Source organism: Fusarium mangiferae, assembly GCF_900044065.1.
Source record: "Fusarium mangiferae strain MRC7560 genome assembly, contig: FMAN_scaffold014, whole genome shotgun sequence".
NCBI lineage: Eukaryota > Fungi > Ascomycota > Sordariomycetes > Hypocreales > Nectriaceae > Fusarium > Fusarium mangiferae.
Genome location: NW_024573934.1, coordinates 274,675 through 297,195, shown reverse-complemented (window position 1 = coordinate 297,195; position 22,521 = coordinate 274,675). Strand labels below are relative to the sequence as shown.

Here is a 22,521-nt window from a genome sequence, read left to right as displayed (position 1 = left end):
ATTACGGTTATGCCAGTTAGAAAAACCAATAGGTGTTTTTCCTTGCTTATAGGTTATAACTAGTATTACTGTAAGTTGTATGTTCTTTAGTAACTGCTCTTATCTCTAAGGATTCGCAATTCAAGTAAGGTTAGATACATACAACCCCAATGCGGTAGACCTGCTAAACCTCAGGTGAGATTCATGCAGGATGATCTGCCAATTCTATGCAGTCGGCCTGATCATCGGGGCAAAGTTACCCCATCGGATCCTGCACGCATTAAAGGATCTCCAATTCGAAAGACCACCACCTGTATCTTGATGAGCAAGTACACGATTTTTAACTATACCCGGTACCTTCGTTAGATCGATCGTGTATAGTGATAATATCTTTAATCTGGTAGAGAGGCCATGCTCCATGCCAAAACACGAGATCTACTAGGAAGCTGAGAAGTAACCCACCCTACCTTGAACTGTTCACAAGTCTCCTCGATACCTAGAAGTATTTATTCTGTGATTTCGATTTGCGCTGAAGCAGAAACATTTTCGATGCGCGGGAGCTTATTGTATACAATCAACCTCACCACGAAGAACTCGCGTACAACAACTTCATATCATCTCGGCCTGTGTCTACTGTTTTCGATAAAATGTATCAGCGGTCGAGCCCCTATTTCTTGTCTTTCGAAAAGCATGGTTCGCTGAGTCGTACACCGAAACACCACGATATCAACAGTTGGCAATCAAGCCTTGTGGACCCGTCTCCCACTTCCGCGATCTGTAACCACTCACGAGACTTGACCGATGTATGATCTGGGCAGTATCGAATGTCTAGCTACAGCTGACGCTAATTTGGCACAGTATCTGCAGCTAATCCTGACAGCAAGGGTGCATGAGGTGGCCACTCCTACCCCTTTGACAAAAGCACATGGACTCAGTGAAGAACTTGGATGCAATGTCATGTTCAAACGAGAAGATACACAGCCTGGATACTCCTACAGGTTGAGGGGGATATATAATAGGATGGCCAACTTGGATAAGGAAAGGAGATGGAAAGGCGTCATAACATCTTCTGCGTGTAAGTCAAGTCCCAGAATACACAAGCCCGTGTCTAAAGTCTCATAGCCGATGCCCTAGCTGTAGCATATGCGGCAAAGGTATTTAGAATACCATCGATGATAGTTTTGCCGGGGAATACCACAAAGGCCAAGATCAAGGAATTGAAGCGTCTCGGGAGTACAGTGAAGTTGCACGGACTGAATGCCGATGCCACGAAGGAGGAGTCCTTGCGGCTGCAGTCACTTCATGACCTGATCTCCATTCCTCAGCCTGGGGATGAATATGTCATTGCAGGCCACGGGAAAGTTGGACAAGAGATAATACAGCAAACGATTTCCTCTCAGGTTCAAGCGGTCTTCTGTCCGATTGCTTGCGGCACTTTGATAGCTGGCCTGGGCATATATCTCAAGCGCATTGCTCCTCAAATCAAGGTCGTCGGAGTACAACTTCACGACTCAGCAGACATTTCAAGATTGATGAACTTCAAGGGGCAGTCGACGTTGGAAGAGCACCTGCTATCGAGGGACGTCGGCGCAAAAGTCGCCCGGATCTGCAGCGATGTTATAGATGACATCGTCCAAGTTACTATTGACGAGGTGTTGATAGCAACAAAGAACATATACGAAGACACAAGACAACTTCTGAACATAGAGGGCGCACTAGCTGTTGCTGGGATGAAGAGCTGGATTACGTCGAATGGACTTTTAGGTTCAGAAGCAGACTTTGTTGCGATCACGTCAGAGGCTCAACTTGACTTTTCGGAGATATCACGTATTGTCAAACAGGCTTCGTTGGCTGAGATGGCTTTGGGGGGCGATGATGACAATGGGATAGAGTCATTGATGCATGGTGCAGGGTCAGCATCGACTTGTGCTGGTGACGGATGGTCTAGCAGCACGACTGTCGTTGGGGCTGAAACTTGCGCCAGCTTTGCATCTGATGTTGACGCGAGACTTTGGAATAGTTAATACAGGCAAAGAGCATAGAAAGACATCTAACTAGGAGCAACTACACTAAATGATATGGCGTTCTGTACAATCCAATGCTTGGCGCTGCATGCATTAACTGTATGTAGAAAAATGCTGCGCCGGATTGCTGACACTTCACCTGCATGAGGATTATGTCACGGCCATCCGCCTCATGCCGAGTCTAAGCCTAAGATTAAGAACTTCGATTCTGGGTAAATCTTTGATCGGCATGGCTTTTCAAAGTTAGTAATTCCTGGTGCCACCTTTGTAATTATTACATTATCTTGTTAAGAATTCTAATAAGCATTGATCTTGAGTTGAAGATCTCGATTCGTAGATAGATCGAATTTGCATCTCCATCTCATTATCTTAGAGTGCTGAAAATATGAGAAATTGTATAAGAAGAGCATATGCCTCCGCTATAACAGAAGATACTATAGCCTCAACTCAGACAAACCATTTGATAACACTCCCACCCAACCAAGATTCTTTTCACAATGAGGACCAGCCTTTTCCTCTTAGCATTCTCCCCAATCGCTGTTTTCTCGGCCGCCACACCTCCTGTCCGCCCCCTCTTACCACCAAACAATGCGAACCTCACCCTCAATGGCGCAGTGAGTACTCACTGATCTCACTTGGACCCTTCACTAAAATCCCCCAGATCGACTTGTATCCTCTAAACTTCAATATATCTGACTCTCAACACAAAGGATGGACTCAAATCGATGGCTCATTCTGGATCAACGCATTTGTTCATGGCTCAAATGGCCACGATTACTACATCGCTTCTCACTTGATGAGCTACGCCTCTGATATCGAGGGCTCTAAACCAGTGTACCGAGCATCGGTGCTTGATCTGACTGACCCTACGATCTTCCACAAATACGATCGAATTGCTCCGGATTACACTACCTTTTGGACTAGCGATGGTGATTTCCGAGCGAACTTCGAGGATTATGGAATGGAGGCGATCGACAAGAATCCGCTACATGGTCTTCACACTTACAGTTCGGCGGACAACGTGGAGTTTGACTTTAACTTCTATTTCACGTCTCCCATCTTGCTCAACGCGGCTCTCGGGTCATATCAAGTCGGCGGGGGACTCGGCTGGGAGTGGTCAGTTCCTAGAGGACGCACTGAAGGCTCGTTCAAAGTCAATGGCGAAAAGGTTGACATTGTCCCAGAACAGTCCTTCGCGTGGTACGATAGGCAATACGGCTCACTTCAGGACTCCTTCGATTGGATCATGCTTCATTTCGAAGAATCAGAATGGTTGGATATCTCGCTTATGTGTGCTTGGAAGTGGGAGGATCGCGTGGATGGCCAGAAGATGTTTGCTACGGTCAGAAGTTCGCTCAACGGTCGAGACTCAGTGGTTCCTATAAACCTGACGGCTTCGAGTACCAATATCTGGATATCACCAGATACAGGCCTTGAGTACCCGCAGGAATGGACCATTCAGTGGGAAGATACGGAACTCCGCGTTACGAGCCCTAGGCCTGATCAGGTCATCGAAGCTGATGAAGATACCGGGTTTCCATCGCAGTTCAGTGGTTATGTCAACGTGGTGGCTACCAAAGCGGGATTCACTCCAGTCAGAGGTTTTGGAGCGGTTGATCGTATGAAGATCGAATAGTTACTATGGTACTGGTTCATCCAGGACTCAATAACTGGGCTACAAGGGACGGAACTGGCGAACTCTTCAGGATCTCATCCTCACGATACAACTAGATATAAACTGCAGCTATTCATGAAGCCAGAAAGGTGTATACAAGTGAACATGAGGTGTTTTCAACTAACCATTTCCCATTCTCGAGGCACTCTAGAGAGCTAAAGATAAGCAACAAGTCGATATGCTAATCGGGGTATAATCTCCCCGAGCTTCGCAGTACATTGCAAAAAGCTCGGAACCAACCAGGTCTAGGGATTGATCCTGCTTGATATAAAATAGACAGGTATTAGGCGCGGAATCTAAATCTCAAAAGCTTACCCATCAAGCTGCAACAATCGACGCCATGACTGTGCCAAAGGACTTGGCTCTGCCAAACTTCGATGCTGTGTTTATGCAGGTGCGTTTCCATCATACGCCAGATTCTTTCTGATAGAGAATTTCATATGCTAACGACTCCAAGAATAATCTAGAGAGCGATTCTCAAGACCCAATTCAAGCCCTGGTAAGAAACATATGTTGAATCGTCCATCTCTACCCAACTCTCCGAGAGATCAAATCTATTATTCTTACCTCTTATACAAGCCTCAAGATCTAACTAATTTTTATTTGAATGAGTTTAGCAAGGCGTTCCATATGCCATCCGCAAAGTCATCAGCATAGCCAAGATCAAAATTCACATCATCGTGGAACCCGTTGATCCAAGCGATGCAGCCTCACACTACCACTTCAAGCTTACATCCTCCGTAATGGGTCTCGGCATCATTGGAGCAGCACCTCTACGAGCCGTTGGCTTTCAAACCGACAACACTGACGTGCGCGTGATGGATGGCATTGAGCAGGAGAAAGACGAGCCCATGATTGGCAAGACGAAGAGTCGCATTTGGATGTGCACGATTGAAGAATTGATCAAGGAACCTCATACTATCGGAGACGTTGTTGAGTTTCTCAAGCAAGGCTGGGAGGGCTATGATGAGAAGACGACGAGGGTCGTTCGGATTAGCATCAAGAGTGCGGGGGCTGGTAGTGCTGAACCGTGGCAGAATGAGCAGGTTTGGGGGGTTCAGAAGGGAAGATGGACGGCGCGTGTTGCGTTCAAGAAGGGGAGTGTTAGTGAGACTGCGCGCATTCTGTACGATTATGTCGCTTGAGATCGCTAAAGATACGAATTGATCATCTGTCAATAGTCCCCTCGACGCTCAATGGTGGTCTCTTCCTGGATATGAACTGAATAACAGCCCTATAGGGCCTGTGCTGTGTCTTTTAGTGGGCATTATAGTGGTCTGATGCACTGAGATTAAAATGACATGGGGAAACAGCGCTATGGTTGAAGCGACTCAGTGGCTCACCCACTGACTGCAGGAAATGCCTGCAGAAAATGCAACCGATCTAACATCTGCCCGACATGTATCGCGGACTTGGGTTCGCTGAGGGATGACAGGATTAGGATTGCGGGATTACGGGAATCTCGTAGTAAGCTGCAGGATTATTGGGATTGGCGGATCCCAACAAAAGAGCGGACGAATCGATACCCGATCCCCAAAATGACCTGAGAAAAGTGACTCGCAGGCGCTTGCTGACGCAGCCAAGCCATTTCTTGTGCCTCGTAACGCAATTCTCGGTGCTTTCTCACTGATGGTTTTCCCTGTGCGGACGAATTGGCCAATTCGCATCCCGAAGTGCTTTTGTATATATAGAATATTGTAATGTTGAATGCCAGCCTAAAGAAACCTCTCTTGGTCGTGTTGATCAATTTCTTTTTACAGGTGATATTCAACGCCACCTTTTGCAACTGTACAATGATGAACCTTGGCTCAGATGGCTTGCGGAAGCGGGTCGCGATCGTGGGTGCTGGTCCCCTGGGCTTGATCGCGACCAAGAACTTTGTCGAAGAGGGCTTTGACGTTACCACGTTTGAGCGCAATGAATATGTCGGCGGCCTGTGGCATATCACGTCTGATCCTACACAGACTTGCGTATTGCCTGGGACGATTACCAATACGTCAAAGCTTACGGTGCGTTCTTGTCAACAATTGACTATTGGTAGAGGGACTAACAGTTGCAGGGCGTCATGACCGACTTTCCCATGCCAGAATGTAAGTCACCCTCTTGTCGCTCACTTACTGATTCATGGCTGACATTTCACAGCATACCCCATGTATCCAACTGGCGAACAGATTGAGGAATACTTCCAATCCTACGCTAAAGAGTTCAAGCTCGTTCATCACATCAAATTCGGCACAGAAGTCGTCGGCGTCTCGCGCGACGAAACCTCCAAAATGTGGCGTCTTTCATATCGCTCAAGCAGCAAACCCGATGCTGGGATCCAGGAGGACACATTTGAGCGATTGATCCTCGCCACTGGATCTTTCACCAAGCCATCAATCCCCAATGTCAAAGGTATCGAAGGCTTCAAGGGTGAAGTACTCCATTCTCAAGCCTTCAAGAATCCCGCCAAGTACAAAGGCAAGAATGTTCTCGTCGTCGGCCTTGGTAGCACTGCAGCAGATTCCATCTCTGGCTTTCACAAGGCGGGCGCGAATAAACTCATCGTATCTCATCGACAAAAGGTTCTCATTCTACCTCGCATCACCAAAGACAACAAGGTCTTGGAGTTTACGCTCTCATTCAGACTCCTTCAATTAATTTTCTTTCTTCAAGAAGTCAACGCATGGCTCATGTCCATCATCTTCTTCAGCGAATTGAAGAAGATCCAACAGGACAACTTTCCAGGCCTGTCGTCGCACCCTGCTTTTACAGATGGGCGCAAGATGCCTGGGCCAAAACACATGATACCGACTGTCAGCGATGATTTGGCTGGTTACTTCTTGAGTGGAAGGTTCGTCTACAGGATCCATCATCTCTCCCGCTCTTACTGACATGAGGCAGACTACGAAGTGCTCCAGGCATTGCAGAGATCAATGGTCCCAAGTCGGTCAAGTTCGTCGACGGCAGTGAAGCCACCGACATTGACCTGATACTATTCTGTACCGGTCTATCGCCTGATTTGGCTTCATTTATCCCCAAAGACTACGATCCCTACAACGTGGATCTATCACCCAGCTCATTTGCGAAGCTTCAGCCTCACTACACAGCTGATAGACGCGTCGCTCGCTTATATCGAGGCTTTATATCAATCCAGTGTCCTCACCAGTTGGCGTTCCTCGGAACAACACTGGCGAAGCGACCGGCCTGGCAGCTCTACGACTTGATGACCATGGCCTTGGCTCAGCTCTGGGGAGATAAGCATCCAATGCCCTCTCCTGCAGAGATGAACAAAGATGCCGATGCTTTTATCGACAATATTGTCAAGCTGAGCAAGGGCGGCGATGTCAAGTTCACTGGTGTCATTGGTCACAAGGAATTCGACAAGTGGTTGAACGATGTCGCTGGGACCGGTCTCTATGATCATTTGGGAAATTGGACCAGCGGGAGGTGCTGGAAGCTTTGGTGGAAGGATAGAGAACTGTATAATAGGCTGATGACGGGTATCCTGTCAGCTCATGTTTTGAGATTGTTTGACACTGGTCGGGGGAGGAAGCCGTGGGCTGGTGCGAGACAGGCAATCATGGAGGCGAATGATGCTGCTGACAACTTTGGCAAGGACAAGGCTTGATATGAAAATGACATGATCTGTTTGAGGGAGCGTGTTGGATGCAACTGGGAGGCCTGTGATTGAGAGGGGGGAGATATCGTTGTGCTGATGAGAGTCATGAGATACCTACTATTAGCCTTATACAACTGCCAGCGGAATGTGCTCGATACAATATCTTCACACCACTTATCAACTGACCGCCTTAATCAACACATAGCTCTCAGGGGGTAACTTTTACTCTTCACCGATCTTGAAGTGATTCGGCAATCACCTCGGGATCTAGAATCGCTCTTCCAGGTAGTTTAAACTTCAACGCTAGCGATTCAAGACCCTTGATTCAAGGGTCCAACCCCATGGCCACGTACTGCACACTCCCATGGCGAGTCCCGCGGCTTCCGACCCTTGTATGTCTATCTCCCGTGGATAAAACGGCCTCGCATTCCCATTAGTGCCAAGCCTTTAGCGAAAGCGACGACTCCATATCGAAGGACACAGAGAGGTTTACGACAACGATACAAGGGTCGACGGACAATCTGCGAAAGTCCGTTGAGTCTAGGAACTAGTCGGGGTCTTGGCGACTCATGGAGTACGAACATGCATTGTGATGGGCCAATGAAGATTCATGGTGTTGGCATGGGCACGGAAAAGTGAAGGCATATCCACGTGGCGATCATTGGAGTTATTTGCACCCAGTCAATCCCCTTGCCCTAGAGACTACTCCAGAGACTTGTCACTATAGACACCGTACGCGCGTTCGACCAGTCCCCGGCTATTGCCAAGAAGTCACATAACAGCCTCATCACCGCGATAATGAAGGATGGTACCGACTGGGATGAGAGCACACCGACTGAGCACCGGAAGAGGCCTTGCCACATCCCGAAAAGGCCCCAGTCATCTGATATCAAAGCCAGTAGAATTTTTCAAGCGGTAGACGTGAAACTGAACGGAAGTCACAGGAGGGGAGTATTGCAACGGGATGCTCGAATAAGCTTCCGGGCAAAAAGCACTCGACGGACGCCGTAAAGAAATCTCTATTGCCGTGGTCTCATGACACCTGGAACTGAGTGACAGGCCTATCGCTAATGACATCGCATTCACAGTTGACATCCTGCTTGACATTGCCGAGTACCACGTACCAACCTGAAGGCCACAATTAAAATAATAGCTGATACTACTTAGAATGGCCGACTATAGAACTAACCTAAGCTAGCTCTGTTATACTTTCCCAAAATGTTGATCCCTCGTAATACAATAATGAACAGGACTAAGCTGATAATCTCCAATACTATAACAACAAGACCTGCAATAAAGGCATAAGACTATAAAAGTAAGCGTCACTACATAGGAAGCGTGCATTTGGGATATTAACTAACCAGTTCTGTGCATAAGCCAGCCCAGGGAATATAGCTCTGTCGCGAGCTGTTCCGACATGACCAAGACCAGAGGTCCCAGTGGTTATTTCGAAGAACTTCCTTATCGACGATAAAGTAAACAGTTGCGGCGATCCAGCCGGCGATGACAATACCAGAGCTGGCAAGTACGGCGCTGGTGTGTATCAAGCCGTCACGCATTGAGCGAAACTATTCTTTTGTCAGACCATCTTCAAATAAGTGTCATTCAACGAAGAACTTACGAAAATAAGGCGCGTTGCCAGAGCCACTATCTGGACAAATGATGCAAATGCCGCGATTGCCAGCATCAACCACGTCGAGAGCATCTTGATCGAAGCCCAACGCGTCCTCACCCAGCCGTCCTCATTTCTATCCAGAGAGTTATGCGTCGTCTTCCAGACGCTGACTCCATGGATGAGAAGACTCATGATGCTGAGGTCAAGCAAAAGGATGAGGACACGCAGGGCCAGCCTGGTGGTGTCAAAGATGCTCGCGCTCTTGGTCTGCGGCGCACGGCGCTGCTTCAGAAGTCGCTGTGTGTCAGAGACCGGACGAGGACTCTTTTCAACATATCCGTTGTCGAATTCATCGTGAGGGTCGAGCCGGTTGGAATAAGACTCATAACCAGATGGTGCACTGAGATCCATGATGAACACAAAGTCAATGAGGTAAGCTTGGTTTAGTTTCTTCGACTAGATCTACCTGCACGGGGTCTTAATCTTCTTATATTGTCATCTAGATCAGCGGGATTCATGATTAAAAGAACTTTCGTAAAACCGTCATGCAATGCAATCCTGTCATCCGCATTCCAGCCCTCGCCGACACCGCCTCCTTAGACAACCAATCGTTTTACACCTCGTTTCGTCCGGAGTAAGCTGACTGTGAGCCCTAACAGCAAGCATAATCCTTATATCTAAGCATAAGGAATTACATGCTGGTCCATTCTAGCCTGTTTGGGGCAGCCCTGATTATTCAACATTTCTTTAGCGAGTTGCGCCCATCTAAATAAATCCTTTCGATGGAGGCTGAGTAATCGGTCAGCCTCCATGGAGAGGTTTGATTGGCTGGAACCCGAAAATGTTTATAATTAAGTGCGGCTGTGTCCAGCCTTATCATCGGCGACCAGATGACAGGTTGAACTAATGCAGTGCTGCTGACATTCAATCAAATGATTGTCCGAAATACGCGGACTGTCGCGAAGCAAATCTCGGATTCTCACGAGATGAGGAAATATGGATATAAGGACGAGTAGAGCACTGTGAAAAGAAAATATCACCAACAACTCCTCGACATCTATCTCAACAGTATCAGAGCCTATTAAGCTTAACATCTTTATTTAGTTCCTCTACACATACAAACACAATAATCAACATTCAAAATGCAATTCTTGTCAATCCTTCTTCTTGCCGGCTCTGCCCTCGCCGCTCCCCGGGCTGCTCAGTCGTCTCATCACGCTCGAGGTGATAGCATCGATGACATGCTTCCTCCCATCGTACCCATCAACACACGAAGTGGAGACCGAGACCTCATCTCCAAGATCATCACTGCCCCTACCCAAGCCGAACGCGTCAAGCTTCTCAATCAGCCTGGCGACTTTGTCTTTGACTTCAAGGCCGCCACCGGAGCCGGAGAGGCTTCCGGCAAAGGCGGCAGGTCTGTCTCAGCTACTGCTCTAACCATGCCCGCTCTCATCGGCAACGGCGCCTCCATGACAGTAGCCTTTCTCGGGCCCTGCGGGATGAACACAGCTCACGTTCACAACCGAGCAACTGAGCTTAACATCATCGTCAAGGGCCGTCTTGTCACAAATTTCGTCGTTGAGAATGGCGCCAAGCCTATCGCCAACACGATGGATACATTCCAGATGTCCGTCTTTCCCCAGGGCGCTATCCACCAAGAATTCAACCCTGATTGCGAAGATGCTGTGTTTGTTGCTGCATTCGACAATGCTGATCCTGGTGTGAACCAGATCGCTCAGAACTTCTTCGCTCTCAACGGTGATGTTGTGCAAGCAACTCTGGGGGGCGTGCAGACTATTGATGGAAAGGATATTGAGTCTTTCCGCGCGCATATTCCTGCGAACATTGCTCTTGGTATTGATGCCTGCTTGAACAAGTGCGGTATCAAGAGGAACGCGAAGCGAGATCTTAGCGAGCTTCTGAATTAGAGTGGGGGGTTGACATGGTTTGTTCGAGTTATGACTTCATTGGTAGATATAGTTTCATGTATATAGTCCGCTTCCTTTTTATGGCGCAAGTATAGATTCAATTATTAGTTACTCACTTCGAGCTACTGGGCTTCAACTTCCAGAGAATTATCTCTGTGTTCAACAGGCTTGCTTCAGATGAACACTTTTTCCAAGTGCATGTAACGAACTGGATGTATCTAAATGCTCTATCACAGCTGCTTTCCAGCCAACTCAAATAGAATCTTAGCCTTTTCGGAGATATCATACATATCCATCTCAACATCAACAAGAGTCAGGCCCTTGCCCTTAACAAAGCCCTCGGAGTTGAGAACTTCATCCAATTCTTCCATATTTCTCACTTTACAAGAGTGAATTGGATACCCTTCCGGTGCATCCCCAAATAACTGAGGTGCAGCACTGTAGTTCCAAGGCGCCACATCATTGTACGCCTCATTCATTCCATGGATATACCTCTCATATGTATATCCGCTGTTATTGATGATGAAGATAATCACGTTGGCACGCTGGTGGATAATAGTGCTGAGTTCTTGAGCAGTCATTTGAAAGCTTCCATCTCCGTCAAGAAGAATTGTGCGACCTTTTGACTTCATAACTGCCTTTGCTTGAGAGACCCCAAGAGCGGCTGGGAGCATGTGACCGATTGAGAACCACATTCCAGATGCTATCAGCTGAGAGGATGGTGGAAGAACCAGATCACGGCCTCCTATGATTGGGGTTGCATTGCCTAGCAAGACTGTGTCGTTGGGTTGTAGGTGTTTGTTCAGGTGGATGTAGAACTCATCCTGGATGATACACGCCTTGGGAAAGACCTCGAACTGCGATTGCTTTCTAAAGTCTCCCCATGAGGACGTATCTTGAGGTGGCAGCCGGGTTGCATCAAGTTTCTGAGTCATCTCCTTGACGACATCTTGGACGTTGACAGGCTCGTCCTCGATATGATTCCTGCCAATAAGAGTCATGACATTTCGCTCTGGCAACACCGCCCAACCGAGCGTTTGTGTATCAGAAAATTGGCAACCAAAGGCCAAGACAAGGTCTGCTGATTTGACTTTCGATGTCAAATCAACCGTACCGATTGCTCCCGAGTAAACGCCGAAGTAGTTTGGCAGCGAATTATCCACCATGCTGGCTCCTGAAGGCAAAGACACTGTAGGAATGCCCGACTTTTGAACGAATTCGTTGATCTCTCGTCTGATGGTCTCTGCGCCTTCAGCTCGATCAAGGATGATAAGAGGTCGCTTGGCTGAATAAAGCTTCTGCAGGAGATTCTGTGCCATTTTGCCAGCGTCAAGATTGCGAACCGCGTCTGGATTCGGATCTATCGGATCATCCAGCTTGTCTGGCAATATTTCCGTCTCTACAACATCTGACGGCATCTCTATGTAGACCGGCCGGCTATGATGTAGTGCCTGGGACAGAACTCTGTCGATCTGAGTCGGCACCTCCTCTGGCGTAGTCTCAGCAAGATCAAGCTGCGCAACCGTAAACTTCTCTGCAATCTCGCGATAAACCCCAATTCTGGAGTCAGCCATCGTATGATGAATATGCAAATGGGGCTTCTTCCCGCCAACAGACGAACACGAAACCTGCCTTGCGCGTCGCGAAGGCGTTCCGACGATGTGAACAACCGGCAAGTACTCCGCATAGCTTCCAGCAACGGCATTAGCCGCACTTAGCTCGCCAACGCCATAAGTCGTTATCAACGCCCCAATTCCAGATCCTTTGCGATGGCGCTGAGCCCGAGCATACCCATCCGCTGCATATCCGGCATTTAGCTCATTGCAGCATCCAACGAACTTGAGCCCTGAACGCGGTAGATGATCGAGCGCTCGCAGGGTGAAGTCGCCTGGGACGCCATATACGCGTCTTGTACCTGCCTGTCTGAGGCGCGTAAAGAGGTACGATGCAAGAGGGATCCTTCTGTTTATCATGGTGTTCATGAGCTGGTAAAGACTGGTGAGTACTGACAGAGGCATAAAGTTGTCGGTGAATTGTTTGACCGGCAGCGGGGTTGGCGATGTGATTCGCGGATCCGTCATATCGTCAGCCCTATTTTCTGACTCGAATACAAACAGCTCTACGGAGTACGGATGGTATATTATCGCTTATCCTGTAACTTGCATATCGCGCCTTACTATCTCTCAATATAACCAACATGTTGTTTGTAACTCATGAAATTCAGTCTGACAAGGGTACTCAAGTGGAAATCTGCTCTCCATTGAGTTAGCTCAAGTCTCATAGCCCTTACCCAGTGGCTGGCTGGGGCGTAGCGCGGCTTTACATTTATGTATTTTTGGCACTGACCAATAGACAGTGATGGCGTGTGATCCACCAACAAAGAACGAATTTCTCACATTAAGCAGGTTCAGGGTAGTTTCAATTACTTGTTCATCAACATCAAAATCTCATCGATTTTCTAGGTACATTGCATACTTTCTTTTACCAGCCACTCCTTGTCATGTTTTATCTCATTTTGACTGCTGATTGCCAATATCAAACTCTTAATCTGGACGTGGTGTGATTGTTCTGCTGTAGGCATTAGTCCCCATTAAGATCACACATCATCAGTTTACCCTGACTCAATGTCTACGAAACCTGGTCTGACCTCTCCCGATTCCGAGTCATTTCATCATTAATCACTTTAAACTTGATCCTTCAATTTGATCTTAGCGCCCTGGCCCAAGGTTGGTTTGGTGCTCATGCATAACACGTGGATCATTACCTTGTTGACAACTCACGCGCTACTCGACATATAATTGGCTCCTTCGCGACATGAAGCAACAGGCACCAGTATTCCAAATGCAGGTCTCATCCTTGGCTCATAACCATGTCGACACGATCTGTATCACCTTCTGTTTCGGTTTAGACCAACTTATCCCCAGTCGTGCCAAGTATTTTCGGAATATTAAAGTTTAACCCACGGAACAGAGAGTCGGACATTCGGCTCCGAGGAGGTTTGATGCGTTGCAATCGTTTATCCACTATGTTAACAGCTCCACTACCACGACGCTGTTGGAGCCGATACGCTACCCGTGGGAGTCGGTGGAAATACTATCAGATAAGGGAAATAACCCCAACGTTCCATCGAAACGTCAGCTGTCACGCGTGGAAACTTAAATAGATGAACATACAACCTATATCGATTCCTTGCATAGCAACGCAAGTCATGCAAAGTCGTATCAATACTACTATTTCGCGGAAACCCTCCACGGACACTCCGTAGTCTTCGTCATCACTCATGATCTCGCCTACCCCAACAATTCATTTGCTCGATTTCGAAGAGCGCACTAAATATGCCGTGTAGCCGGGCCGTGTTCCACCAAAGGATCGTGCACGGGCATGACCCTCACAAGGCTGAGTGCCTGTGCCACGCCGCCTTTTCCTTTTATGGGCTCACTAACATCTGACGATCCAAGATCGCCCTCGACGTCATCGAGTACAACTGCCTTAATCGGGAAGGACAACTCTAGGCAGCCGAATATCGTGAAACTGGAGGATCTAGCGCGGGATCATAAAGGCCCCGATCGGCAGTTGACCTGCCAAGGCTGTTGTAGTTAGGCTGGACCCTTTGGTGGCTTGTACAGCCGGCTCCACTATCGTCACAACGTTGAATGATCAGATCGCTGGTTATCGCAGCTTTGGTTATCTAAACGACGAGAAGGATCATTGCAATGACGCTGATGTACAGCATCAAGGAAACCAGAATGAATGTGCTGATCCTGCTGGATATGGAGCTCAGCTCCGACGAGATCTCACTGTAGTCGAGTATATAAAGAAAGAATTGTTCTCTGCCAAGAAAGAATATCATCAAGCCTTAAACTCTACTTCCTTCAATCCCAGACTACCCTTAAACTCTATCACCATGCGTTCTCTTACCGTTGCATTGGCACTAACAGCAACCGCTGTAAGTGCAGATGTCCAGATCGTATGGAAACACGCCAAAGCATCCAGTCAAACTGCTCTTAGCGTATATGACGGCTCAACCCTGTTGGCCCAAAGCTGCTCGAGTTTCATCTCTGACACCCCTAGCAGTATTGACTTCACAGATGTCGATGAGAACGGTTTTGGAAACTTTACTGTCGGCGCTAAGAAGTACCTCGTCCATTCTAAGGCAAAATACTCGGGGGGCCCGATCTGCACCAAGAAGTTTAGCGCTGAAGCAACCGTTGTCGAGTGTTCTGGACTTGAATGGAAGCCCAACAAGGCAAAGATCGAAGACAACTGCCATGACAAGGATGAGGCTAAGGGTGCTCTCCGGTTCTTGAGTTCCAAGGCTTCGGCATCGGGCTTTGCAAAGCGCGAGGCTAATCCTATCAACGATCCCCCGGCTTGCTCTGTCTTGACAAGGACTTCCCTAGTTGGCGATGGTAAGCTCTCACTTCCTAATATGGTAATCCGTGAGTTAGTTTACTGACCTGGATGGCTCAGGCGATCCCCACCAGAATTATTTCCATAAGCAGCTTTCGGTAAACCAGTCCCACTAGAACCCCATACTCTGAACTATCACTAATGAGGCTCAACTTACAGGAAGTTGTAAACTGTGGAACTGCCCAGTCATGCAGCGTTGGCAACTCCCAGTCCATCTCGTACACCATCGGATGGACTGCTACGCTCACCCCTGTGAGCTGGATTAGCGGCGGCTTCTCAGTCTCCGAGAGCTGGAACACTGGAAACACCTACACCTGCACCGGAAGCGCTGGCGAGGATGTTTGCGTCTGGTACAACACTGCTCATACTGCCTGTAAGTTGTAATACAAGGGTTTTCGCATGCAGAGCCCCACAAAAGAAGCGCATCGACTAATTGACCAATAGATACCGTGCAGAACAAGGAGAGAGACTCTTGTGCCGTTGGTGGAGGCTGGGACTCGACTGGCGATCCGTTTGTCATGTACTCACCAAACGAGTCTAACCGAGGCGGCGGTTACTACTGCGTCATCGGGACATGCAGGGCCCAGGGCGATAACTACTGGGATTACAGCGGCCGCGCGGGTGGTCCTTAGATGCAACCCCTGCAACGTGGCTGGTTTAAAGCCCGAGAGCCCGATGATCCGGGTGAGCATTACCGCTCGTCATATCTGACTGCTTTTGTCCAATGAAATACGTTGATAACATCATATGGAATCATTGGGTTGGGCAAGGTTGAGGTGTCGGTGTAGGTAGATTTGATAGTGCATATTGAGATTCTCCAAACTGTCCTCATTAGTGCGTATAGCGGAGCCGCAGTGACTGGAACCTTGATTATAGTTCTGATCCAATGACTTGCATTCCTAACTAAGATTCTCAACGGTTTTAGGGTTCTGACGGAACTATCAACTGAACTAGCAAGGGCCTCAGATCATCGTGATACAGGGGTTGCGGCTGATACGGAAAATTCATGTTTGATTTATCTCCATAGCTTCAGAACGATCTCTCTCTAAACTCAACCATTGGCCCATTTCGTGCACATGTAATATGGTCATACAACTGGAACTCTCCAGGTCTGTGTCTACCGTACTCGGCATTCTCGTTGCCGGCTCCAATATCCTTCATGCTTTCAACCACGTTGAAGTCCATCTTCCAGCAGATGATAGCCATGGCGAGACTAAGCTCGGCGTGAGCAAGTGCCCTTCCAAGACAAACGCGAGGACCAATAGAGGATGGAACATGAGCGTCTGGGTTATGAGGTCCAGCATTCTTTCCCTCTGATAGCCACCTTTCAGGTATAAATTCAAAGGGATTATGAAAGTAATCCTGGTTGTGTTGGATACTGAATAGACCGGTTCCAACGTTGGTACCTTCAGGAACGTAGTGACCGTCAACGATCATGCCGCCCTTCAGGACCTCGCGGAACGGTGCTGCTGCAACTGGGGGCGTTAGGCGTAAGCATTCCATGATACACGCGTAGAGGAAGCGACAGGAGTTGAGGGTTGGACCGAGACAGATGTCTTCTCGACTTGAAAATTTGGAGCGGACTTCACGGGTCAGACGATCCTTCTTGTCGGGATTCCTAGTAAGATAGAAGAACAGAGATGCCAAAAGGGTTGATGAAGTGTCAGAGCCTGATGATGTTAGTTGAGCGTATACCTTGACGGAAGGGTACTCACCAGCTACAAGCATCAGAATACTCTCTGCAACAATTTCATCTTGGGTCAGTTTGTTTCCTGTAGTTGGGTCTGCAGCATCCAGTAAGCCAGACAAGACATCATCCCCAGACCCACGCTGCACTCTCTCGGTGACCAAGTTGTGAGCAAATCGTAAAAAGTCCTTCCGTCCTGCCACGGAGTTACGGAAGAGAACCTTGTCCATACGTCGCCACACAACATACGGCCACTGGACGATGACGCTTATACGCTCATTCGAACGAGCGAGCGCAGGCGGGATATGACGGTACCACGGACTCCGGATCAAGTCGAAGTTCTCACCAAATACAATGGAAGTTACGAGGTCAAAGAAAAGATAATCACCTGTGTAACACAACATGTGCTGTCAGCGGGGACCAATAGTAAGTACAAGGGCGACCAATGAAAAGGCGAGCTTACACATTTCTGACATGTTGAACGGTTTCGGCACGGTGTTTTCTTTGCCCGTGCTAGCGGGGCAGACGTATTCGCAGAAGCGATCAATCATGCCCGTGATCTTGGGCTCGAAGGATCGGATGGCTGAGTCCGATAGCTTCTGGCTCAAAATCCGCTTTTTCCATGCATGCTCGTGCCGATCCATCAGGGTGAAGGTGCTGGGAGTTTTGTGGACCATGGCCAGATAAGCAAGGCTCTTGCGCACGTTCTTGTTATGGCCGTAGACATCTAAATATAGCATCAGTCAGATTATATAAACTCTGAGAGCGGAAGCGAGGGGAACAACCTTTGTATGCCTGAGTCGTGTTCATCAGCAGGTAATTTGGCGAGTAGCGAACATATGGCCCTGGTGCGAAACGTAAGCATGCTGCAGAGAGGCGAATGGAACGCTGGGTACACGAACCATATTTCTCATGACATTTCCACATGTCGATATGTACATCCCCAATCCAGGCATGGTAAGCTGCACGGAGCCCTGTAAACTTTCCCCAGAAAGGGCCGGGGTACTTGGCCAGCGGGTGGAAGAAGGCGTAGTAGACGACATAGCCGATTACCTATTGCAGGTTAGCCGCCGTTGCAGTGGCTTGATTTTGGTACTGACGGGAGATAATGCAGCTAGCAGAAGGATGATTAGTAAAGGCGGTGGTGTGATAGATCTTGAGATTCTGATTGCGTAGGGTAGCCAATGGGTTTTCATATGCGACATGGGCATGTCCCACGAAGGTAGGGAGACTGCGCCTTGGAGGTCGCGAATCATGGCTTGGCTTAGTATGTTTTAGTTGGATGTGGCGGTCAGTGATGCCGATGGTCCGATAAATTGGAATTATAATAGTGGTTGATCAAGAACACATTTTTGTAGCTGTCAAGTCTTTCATCTATCTTCTTGGATTCATCACGCAGACATGATTTGGTGTGGAATTATCCTCAAATCGGACAAACAGTAGCTGTTCCAACTGCTAACTACGTGGGATTCCTGGATTGCTGGAATACAGGATTGAGGATTGAAGGATTACGGGATTTTTCTTAATTGCTGTGAATGCCGTGCATCCATCCATCTCTGAGCGATCATGTCCTATCGTGCCGGTCCGTGCCGTCTTCTGATAGTCTTCCCTTTCCGCACTAAAAGTGAATCAACTCGCGATGAACCTATCGGCCGAATTTCTGATGCAACAGTGCCGAGTCATTAGTCCCCTTGCAGTATAGACTCGGGACTCGCCGCAGTGGGATAATCGTGGGGTGGGCAAGTAGTGCTTGTACAGCATGTAAGTGCAGTAGCCCTTTGTGTTGAGACATGCTGGCCTAGGCTGGGGGGGTTGCGTGCGGTGAGCAGAAAGCCAATCAAGGTGCCACGCGATATCCGGATACCACTCCGTTGTTTCACCAGGTGTGACATCCATCAGCGTGCGTGCGTGCATTCTGGTTGGTATGGGGGGCATGATGACCGCAGCGCCGGTAGGAGTCAAGCCCTGGGGACGGGACGGACTGGGGCTCAGCTCCTGCGAAGAGCCTATCTCCAAAGAGGGAGGCAGTAAGCCTTATTAAGCAGTGCGTGTATGCATGTTCCAGTCTTTTTTCTTGTTTGCTGACCGAAAAAAACAAAAAGTCACCTCAACATACTGTCATACATGCTCACTATTTTGGAACAGAGGCGCTTCTCTCTGCCAAGAAAATGCTCACTAATAATAAGAGCCGCGTAACCTTATTGGCCATATAATCCCCGGCTCTGCTCCGCCGGTCTGACTCGTTCCCACTGTTTGAGCTCCACAGGTTTGTCTGTTTGGTTGGTTTGGCACGAATTGCCGGGAAGAGACCAGATGACGCGCAACTTTAACCCAGGTCGGGGAAGACAAGGGGGAACCATGTTTGTTTGGTTTGCCTCTAAGAGGCAGGTTGTATCTCACTTATTAACCGCTGAACTTTGTTGTGCAGGATGGGAGGACAGAGACGCATATGCTTCCCCTGCAAAATCCCATTGAGGCCCGGGGTCGAGCTAATAGGACACCTCCATCTCATCCCATGCATGATGAGAGAGTCCTAGAGAGACGATGTATGTATCTTTTTTTGATGGGGGCCAAGGTTTCGCTTGTTCAAACTCTAGCTTGATCGATACAACGCTCACTACGTGCCGAAGGGGTTGTATGCTGCGTTTTTGACAGGAGAGACATTCTGCATGTACGTATTCTGCAGAATAATCAATGAATCTGACACCTACCGGATGGAACCCGGCTTGGCGATCAGGCCCTTTCGAGAAACAATGCGACGGCCGAGTATGTAGATGCTTGACGTAGGCAGCTAATCAATCAAGTGCCCCCAATTCTTGTACACGCTGTTACACATCATACGACGAGTACGTTATAAACAGAGTTCGCGCGAAGGCCCAAAGCACTAGACCAAAGATTAATGTGCTATTCCTTTCGTGATATTTCATCCAGACATATACATACATACATACATACAGACATCGTGCAGTACATTGCTCAGCCACCAACAGCCAAACAAACAATGTTTCCTCCAGCAAAGAACGGCAGAGACAGGCCAATCGTTGCTGACTGGATGGCGGGTGTCCAGTCCCTTCTTCCCGCAGTGGACTTTGATCACCCCAATGACAGTGCTGAACCTAATCGTCACCCGGATATTAGTGGTGCGTACCAGATCAAATCCGTCTATAACCCCGCGGTCGCATATAGCTTCACCTCCAAAGCAGACCAACTGATTTATTGTATTATTTTTAGCCATTGATTTCGCAACCGATGATTTTAATTTCGCATCAGATCTAACAGATGATGTATTCTCAAACCGACTGCCTCTATTATGCGACGACACATTTGACGATTTCTTCTCGTTCGATCACGATGCCAAGTAAGCCAAGATGCGCGTTCGAAAAACACTCTCTAACCATCAGGATCTTATCTTATAGTGGCAGTGACAATTCCTACCCCATCTCCCCATTGACAGAGATGGCCCAATCAGCCAACATGCGCGCCGACGACGATCAACGCAGTAGCAGCCCCCGATCCAAGCGAGCCAACACCACCAACACTACTGCAGGAACACAGCAGCAGCAGCAGCAGCGTGACGCACAGGATCTCAGGTGTTGGGACCACGGGTGTAACGGGCAGTTGTTTACGACGCTGAGCAACCTGAAGCGGCACCAGAAGGAGAAGTCCAGCCAGCGGCCCTCCTACCCGTGTAATATGTGCGGCGCTATCTTTAGTCGCACTACGGCGAGGAATCACCATATTCAGAACCAGAGCTGTAATAGAATCCGACGACATTCTAATGGGAGGGTGCGACCGAACAGAGCGTTGAGGTCGTTGACGCAATAGCGGACATACAGTTTGTTTGAGGCTAGAACGATTATTTCTTTTTCAATATATTGACGGTTTATCTGAGGCTATGCTTGATCTTGGCGATGCAAGTAGCGATTCATGACTCCGCACAAGATGTGACTCGGTCGGCCACTGAACACTGCAGCGAAGAATGAGTTGTGACAGACCCCGCAGAGTGATATGTAGACACTCTCGTGGCGCTGAACTTTCTGTATCTGCACGATTCAAGGCCGTTTGGAGTTCTCCGCAGTGCAAAACACATGCGATGCTGTTAGAAGTGGACGTATCTTGCAGCGCAGTATCTTGTCCTTATTCGGTGTTCCCTGCCTGTTGAAGGTATTAATATCTCTTCTGTATCTGCAGTGTGAACAGCACGTCCGCTAATACACCCGAATCATTGAGTAGTCAGTAATATCAGTTGTTTTCCCTTCGGCATATATTCCGTAGTGCCAAATGTAGTAGTTGTTTCTCGTATCCGGTCGATGTCTCTTGAACTTCATCCCAGAGCATTCGCAATCACTCAAGAGTACCTACCATCACCACAACTTTCACTGCCAGATGGCTGTCGTTGAAGCAACTGTCTTGCCCGATTGACTTTGCAGTTCCATTTCCTTAACCTGTATTTTCCCGGAAATAGTATACTTTCGTAGTCTCGATAATGCGCAAGATTGACTTTCGTTAATTAAAATCCTTCGCATAAGTGAAGTCAAATTAATTACTTGCATGACGATGCGACCGAAAGAAAAGTTAGATGCCCTGGAAGATTAAAAGCGCCACGATAAGATCTTTATTTCTCAATGCGAGCACGCCCAGCATTTAAATACTTGCGAGGAAAAGTATTTGATGGCGTGATAGAGTGAGGATAATACGTGCACGCCGTGATTGCATGCTAGCCTGAGGGGCTTAGCCACGAGGTTGAGCGAGATGATCAATGGCCACGATGCAAGATATGACGAATCAGGACCTATTTTACGGAGAATAAGGGCGATGCTATTCCACTCTGAGGAGATTTACTATGCTTGACGTCTTGCCGTTGGGGTATTTGTGTCTGCCGAGGGTCCGATCACCGTGACCGAGGCTCCGTTGACAATGAGATATTTGTTAAGCAGCAGGCTCGCACACTTTCATCGTCAATGCTCTACATGATTGACAATACAAAACCGTGTTATTTCCCCCACAAGATGTATATCCCAAAAGGGTTATCTTCCGAACACATAACTTCATGAACCTCTTTGATCACTTCGCTGCGGCAGTTGAGGCATATTCCCCCACGCTTGTCTCCGGACCTTCACTAAAAGTCTCAGATCATCTCGATTTGTTATCGCTTACCATCTTTTCCGTCATCTCAATGAACCTAATCCTCCCAAAGTCCCTCTATTACTGTACTGTGATGCTGACTGCCGCTTACGGTGCCGTAGTGCACCACATGGGACAATCCTGCCGATAGCGCCGATCCTGATCCTGATCCTGAACTTGATCCTGTCAGCCCCTCCCTCACAGCACTCCACGCCCGACCTCAACACCAATTACCTAAGCTCCATACCGTAGAATAACGTGCATGATAAGCGAGTGCTCCAGACAAGCGAGTGCTCCAAAAATCCCTCAACCTACACTATCACTTTTCAATCAGATATTTCTCAACAATCCAATATGCCAGAGTCTCCAAATGAAGCTAAGATTATTCTTGCCCTTCAGGCCCTCCAGAATGACCCAAAATTAAGTCTTAGAAAGGCCGCAGCTATATATCATGTTGACCGCTTTGCCTTAAGTC

At 48.2% G+C, this 22,521-nt stretch overlaps 10 protein-coding genes across 10 annotated transcripts; 7 read left to right on the top strand and 3 right to left on the bottom strand.

Annotated features, from left to right (window-relative positions):
• Window positions 1–780: 780 nt before the first annotated feature.
• On the top strand, window positions 781–2,003 carry FMAN_15143 (putative threonine dehydratase, mitochondrial precursor; the record flags this gene model as incomplete). Its single annotated transcript, XM_041822515.1, has 2 exons — window positions 781–1,054; window positions 1,102–2,003. 2 exons carry the CDS (start codon window positions 781–783, stop codon window positions 2,001–2,003), a joined length of 1,176 nt encoding a protein of 391 aa, XP_041688187.1.
• Window positions 2,004–2,500: 497 nt separating this feature from the next.
• Window positions 2,501–3,639, top strand: FMAN_15144 (uncharacterized protein; the record flags this gene model as incomplete). Its single annotated transcript, XM_041822514.1, has 2 exons — window positions 2,501–2,617; window positions 2,665–3,639. 2 exons carry the CDS (start codon window positions 2,501–2,503, stop codon window positions 3,637–3,639), a joined length of 1,092 nt encoding a protein of 363 aa, XP_041688186.1.
• A 379-nt stretch (window positions 3,640–4,018) lies between these two features.
• On the top strand, window positions 4,019–4,823 carry FMAN_15145 (uncharacterized protein; the record flags this gene model as incomplete). The annotated part of the gene is made up of 3 exons (XM_041822513.1): window positions 4,019–4,072; window positions 4,136–4,177; window positions 4,296–4,823. 3 exons carry the CDS (start codon window positions 4,019–4,021, stop codon window positions 4,821–4,823), a joined length of 624 nt encoding a protein of 207 aa, XP_041688185.1.
• A 651-nt stretch (window positions 4,824–5,474) lies between these two features.
• On the top strand, window positions 5,475–7,288 carry FMAN_15146 (uncharacterized protein; the record flags this gene model as incomplete). Its single annotated transcript, XM_041822511.1, has 4 exons — window positions 5,475–5,687; window positions 5,738–5,768; window positions 5,821–6,511; window positions 6,562–7,288. The coding sequence occupies 4 exons, from the start codon at window positions 5,475–5,477 to the stop codon at window positions 7,286–7,288; spliced, it is 1,662 nt and encodes a 553-aa protein (XP_041688184.1).
• Window positions 7,289–8,158: 870 nt separating this feature from the next.
• On the bottom strand, window positions 8,159–9,305 carry FMAN_15147 (uncharacterized protein; the record flags this gene model as incomplete). The annotated part of the gene is made up of 3 exons (XM_041822510.1): window positions 8,159–8,455; window positions 8,641–8,847; window positions 8,901–9,305. The coding sequence occupies 3 exons, from the start codon at window positions 9,303–9,305 to the stop codon at window positions 8,159–8,161; spliced, it is 909 nt and encodes a 302-aa protein (XP_041688183.1).
• A 731-nt stretch (window positions 9,306–10,036) lies between these two features.
• On the top strand, window positions 10,037–10,825 carry FMAN_15148 (putative spherulin 1A precursor; the record flags this gene model as incomplete). Its single annotated transcript, XM_041822509.1, has 1 exon — window positions 10,037–10,825. One exon carries the CDS (start codon window positions 10,037–10,039, stop codon window positions 10,823–10,825), a length of 789 nt encoding a protein of 262 aa, XP_041688182.1.
• Window positions 10,826–11,055: 230 nt separating this feature from the next.
• FMAN_15149 (related to THI3-positive regulation factor of thiamine metabolism) lies at window positions 11,056–12,906 on the bottom strand (the record flags this gene model as incomplete). The annotated part of the gene is made up of 1 exon (XM_041822508.1): window positions 11,056–12,906. The coding sequence occupies one exon, from the start codon at window positions 12,904–12,906 to the stop codon at window positions 11,056–11,058; it is 1,851 nt and encodes a 616-aa protein (XP_041688181.1).
• A 1,823-nt stretch (window positions 12,907–14,729) lies between these two features.
• FMAN_15150 (uncharacterized protein) lies at window positions 14,730–15,867 on the top strand (the record flags this gene model as incomplete). Its single annotated transcript, XM_041822507.1, has 4 exons — window positions 14,730–15,234; window positions 15,296–15,333; window positions 15,395–15,608; window positions 15,680–15,867. 4 exons carry the CDS (start codon window positions 14,730–14,732, stop codon window positions 15,865–15,867), a joined length of 945 nt encoding a protein of 314 aa, XP_041688180.1.
• A 397-nt stretch (window positions 15,868–16,264) lies between these two features.
• FMAN_15151 (uncharacterized protein) lies at window positions 16,265–18,178 on the bottom strand (the record flags this gene model as incomplete). The annotated part of the gene is made up of 6 exons (XM_041822506.1): window positions 16,265–16,905; window positions 16,951–17,310; window positions 17,386–17,649; window positions 17,708–17,767; window positions 17,825–17,975; window positions 18,023–18,178. The coding sequence occupies 6 exons, from the start codon at window positions 18,176–18,178 to the stop codon at window positions 16,265–16,267; spliced, it is 1,632 nt and encodes a 543-aa protein (XP_041688179.1).
• Window positions 18,179–19,923: 1,745 nt separating this feature from the next.
• FMAN_15152 (uncharacterized protein) lies at window positions 19,924–20,747 on the top strand (the record flags this gene model as incomplete). The annotated part of the gene is made up of 3 exons (XM_041822505.1): window positions 19,924–20,140; window positions 20,193–20,280; window positions 20,339–20,747. 3 exons carry the CDS (start codon window positions 19,924–19,926, stop codon window positions 20,745–20,747), a joined length of 714 nt encoding a protein of 237 aa, XP_041688178.1.
• Between the last annotated feature and the right edge of the window lie 1,774 nt (window positions 20,748–22,521).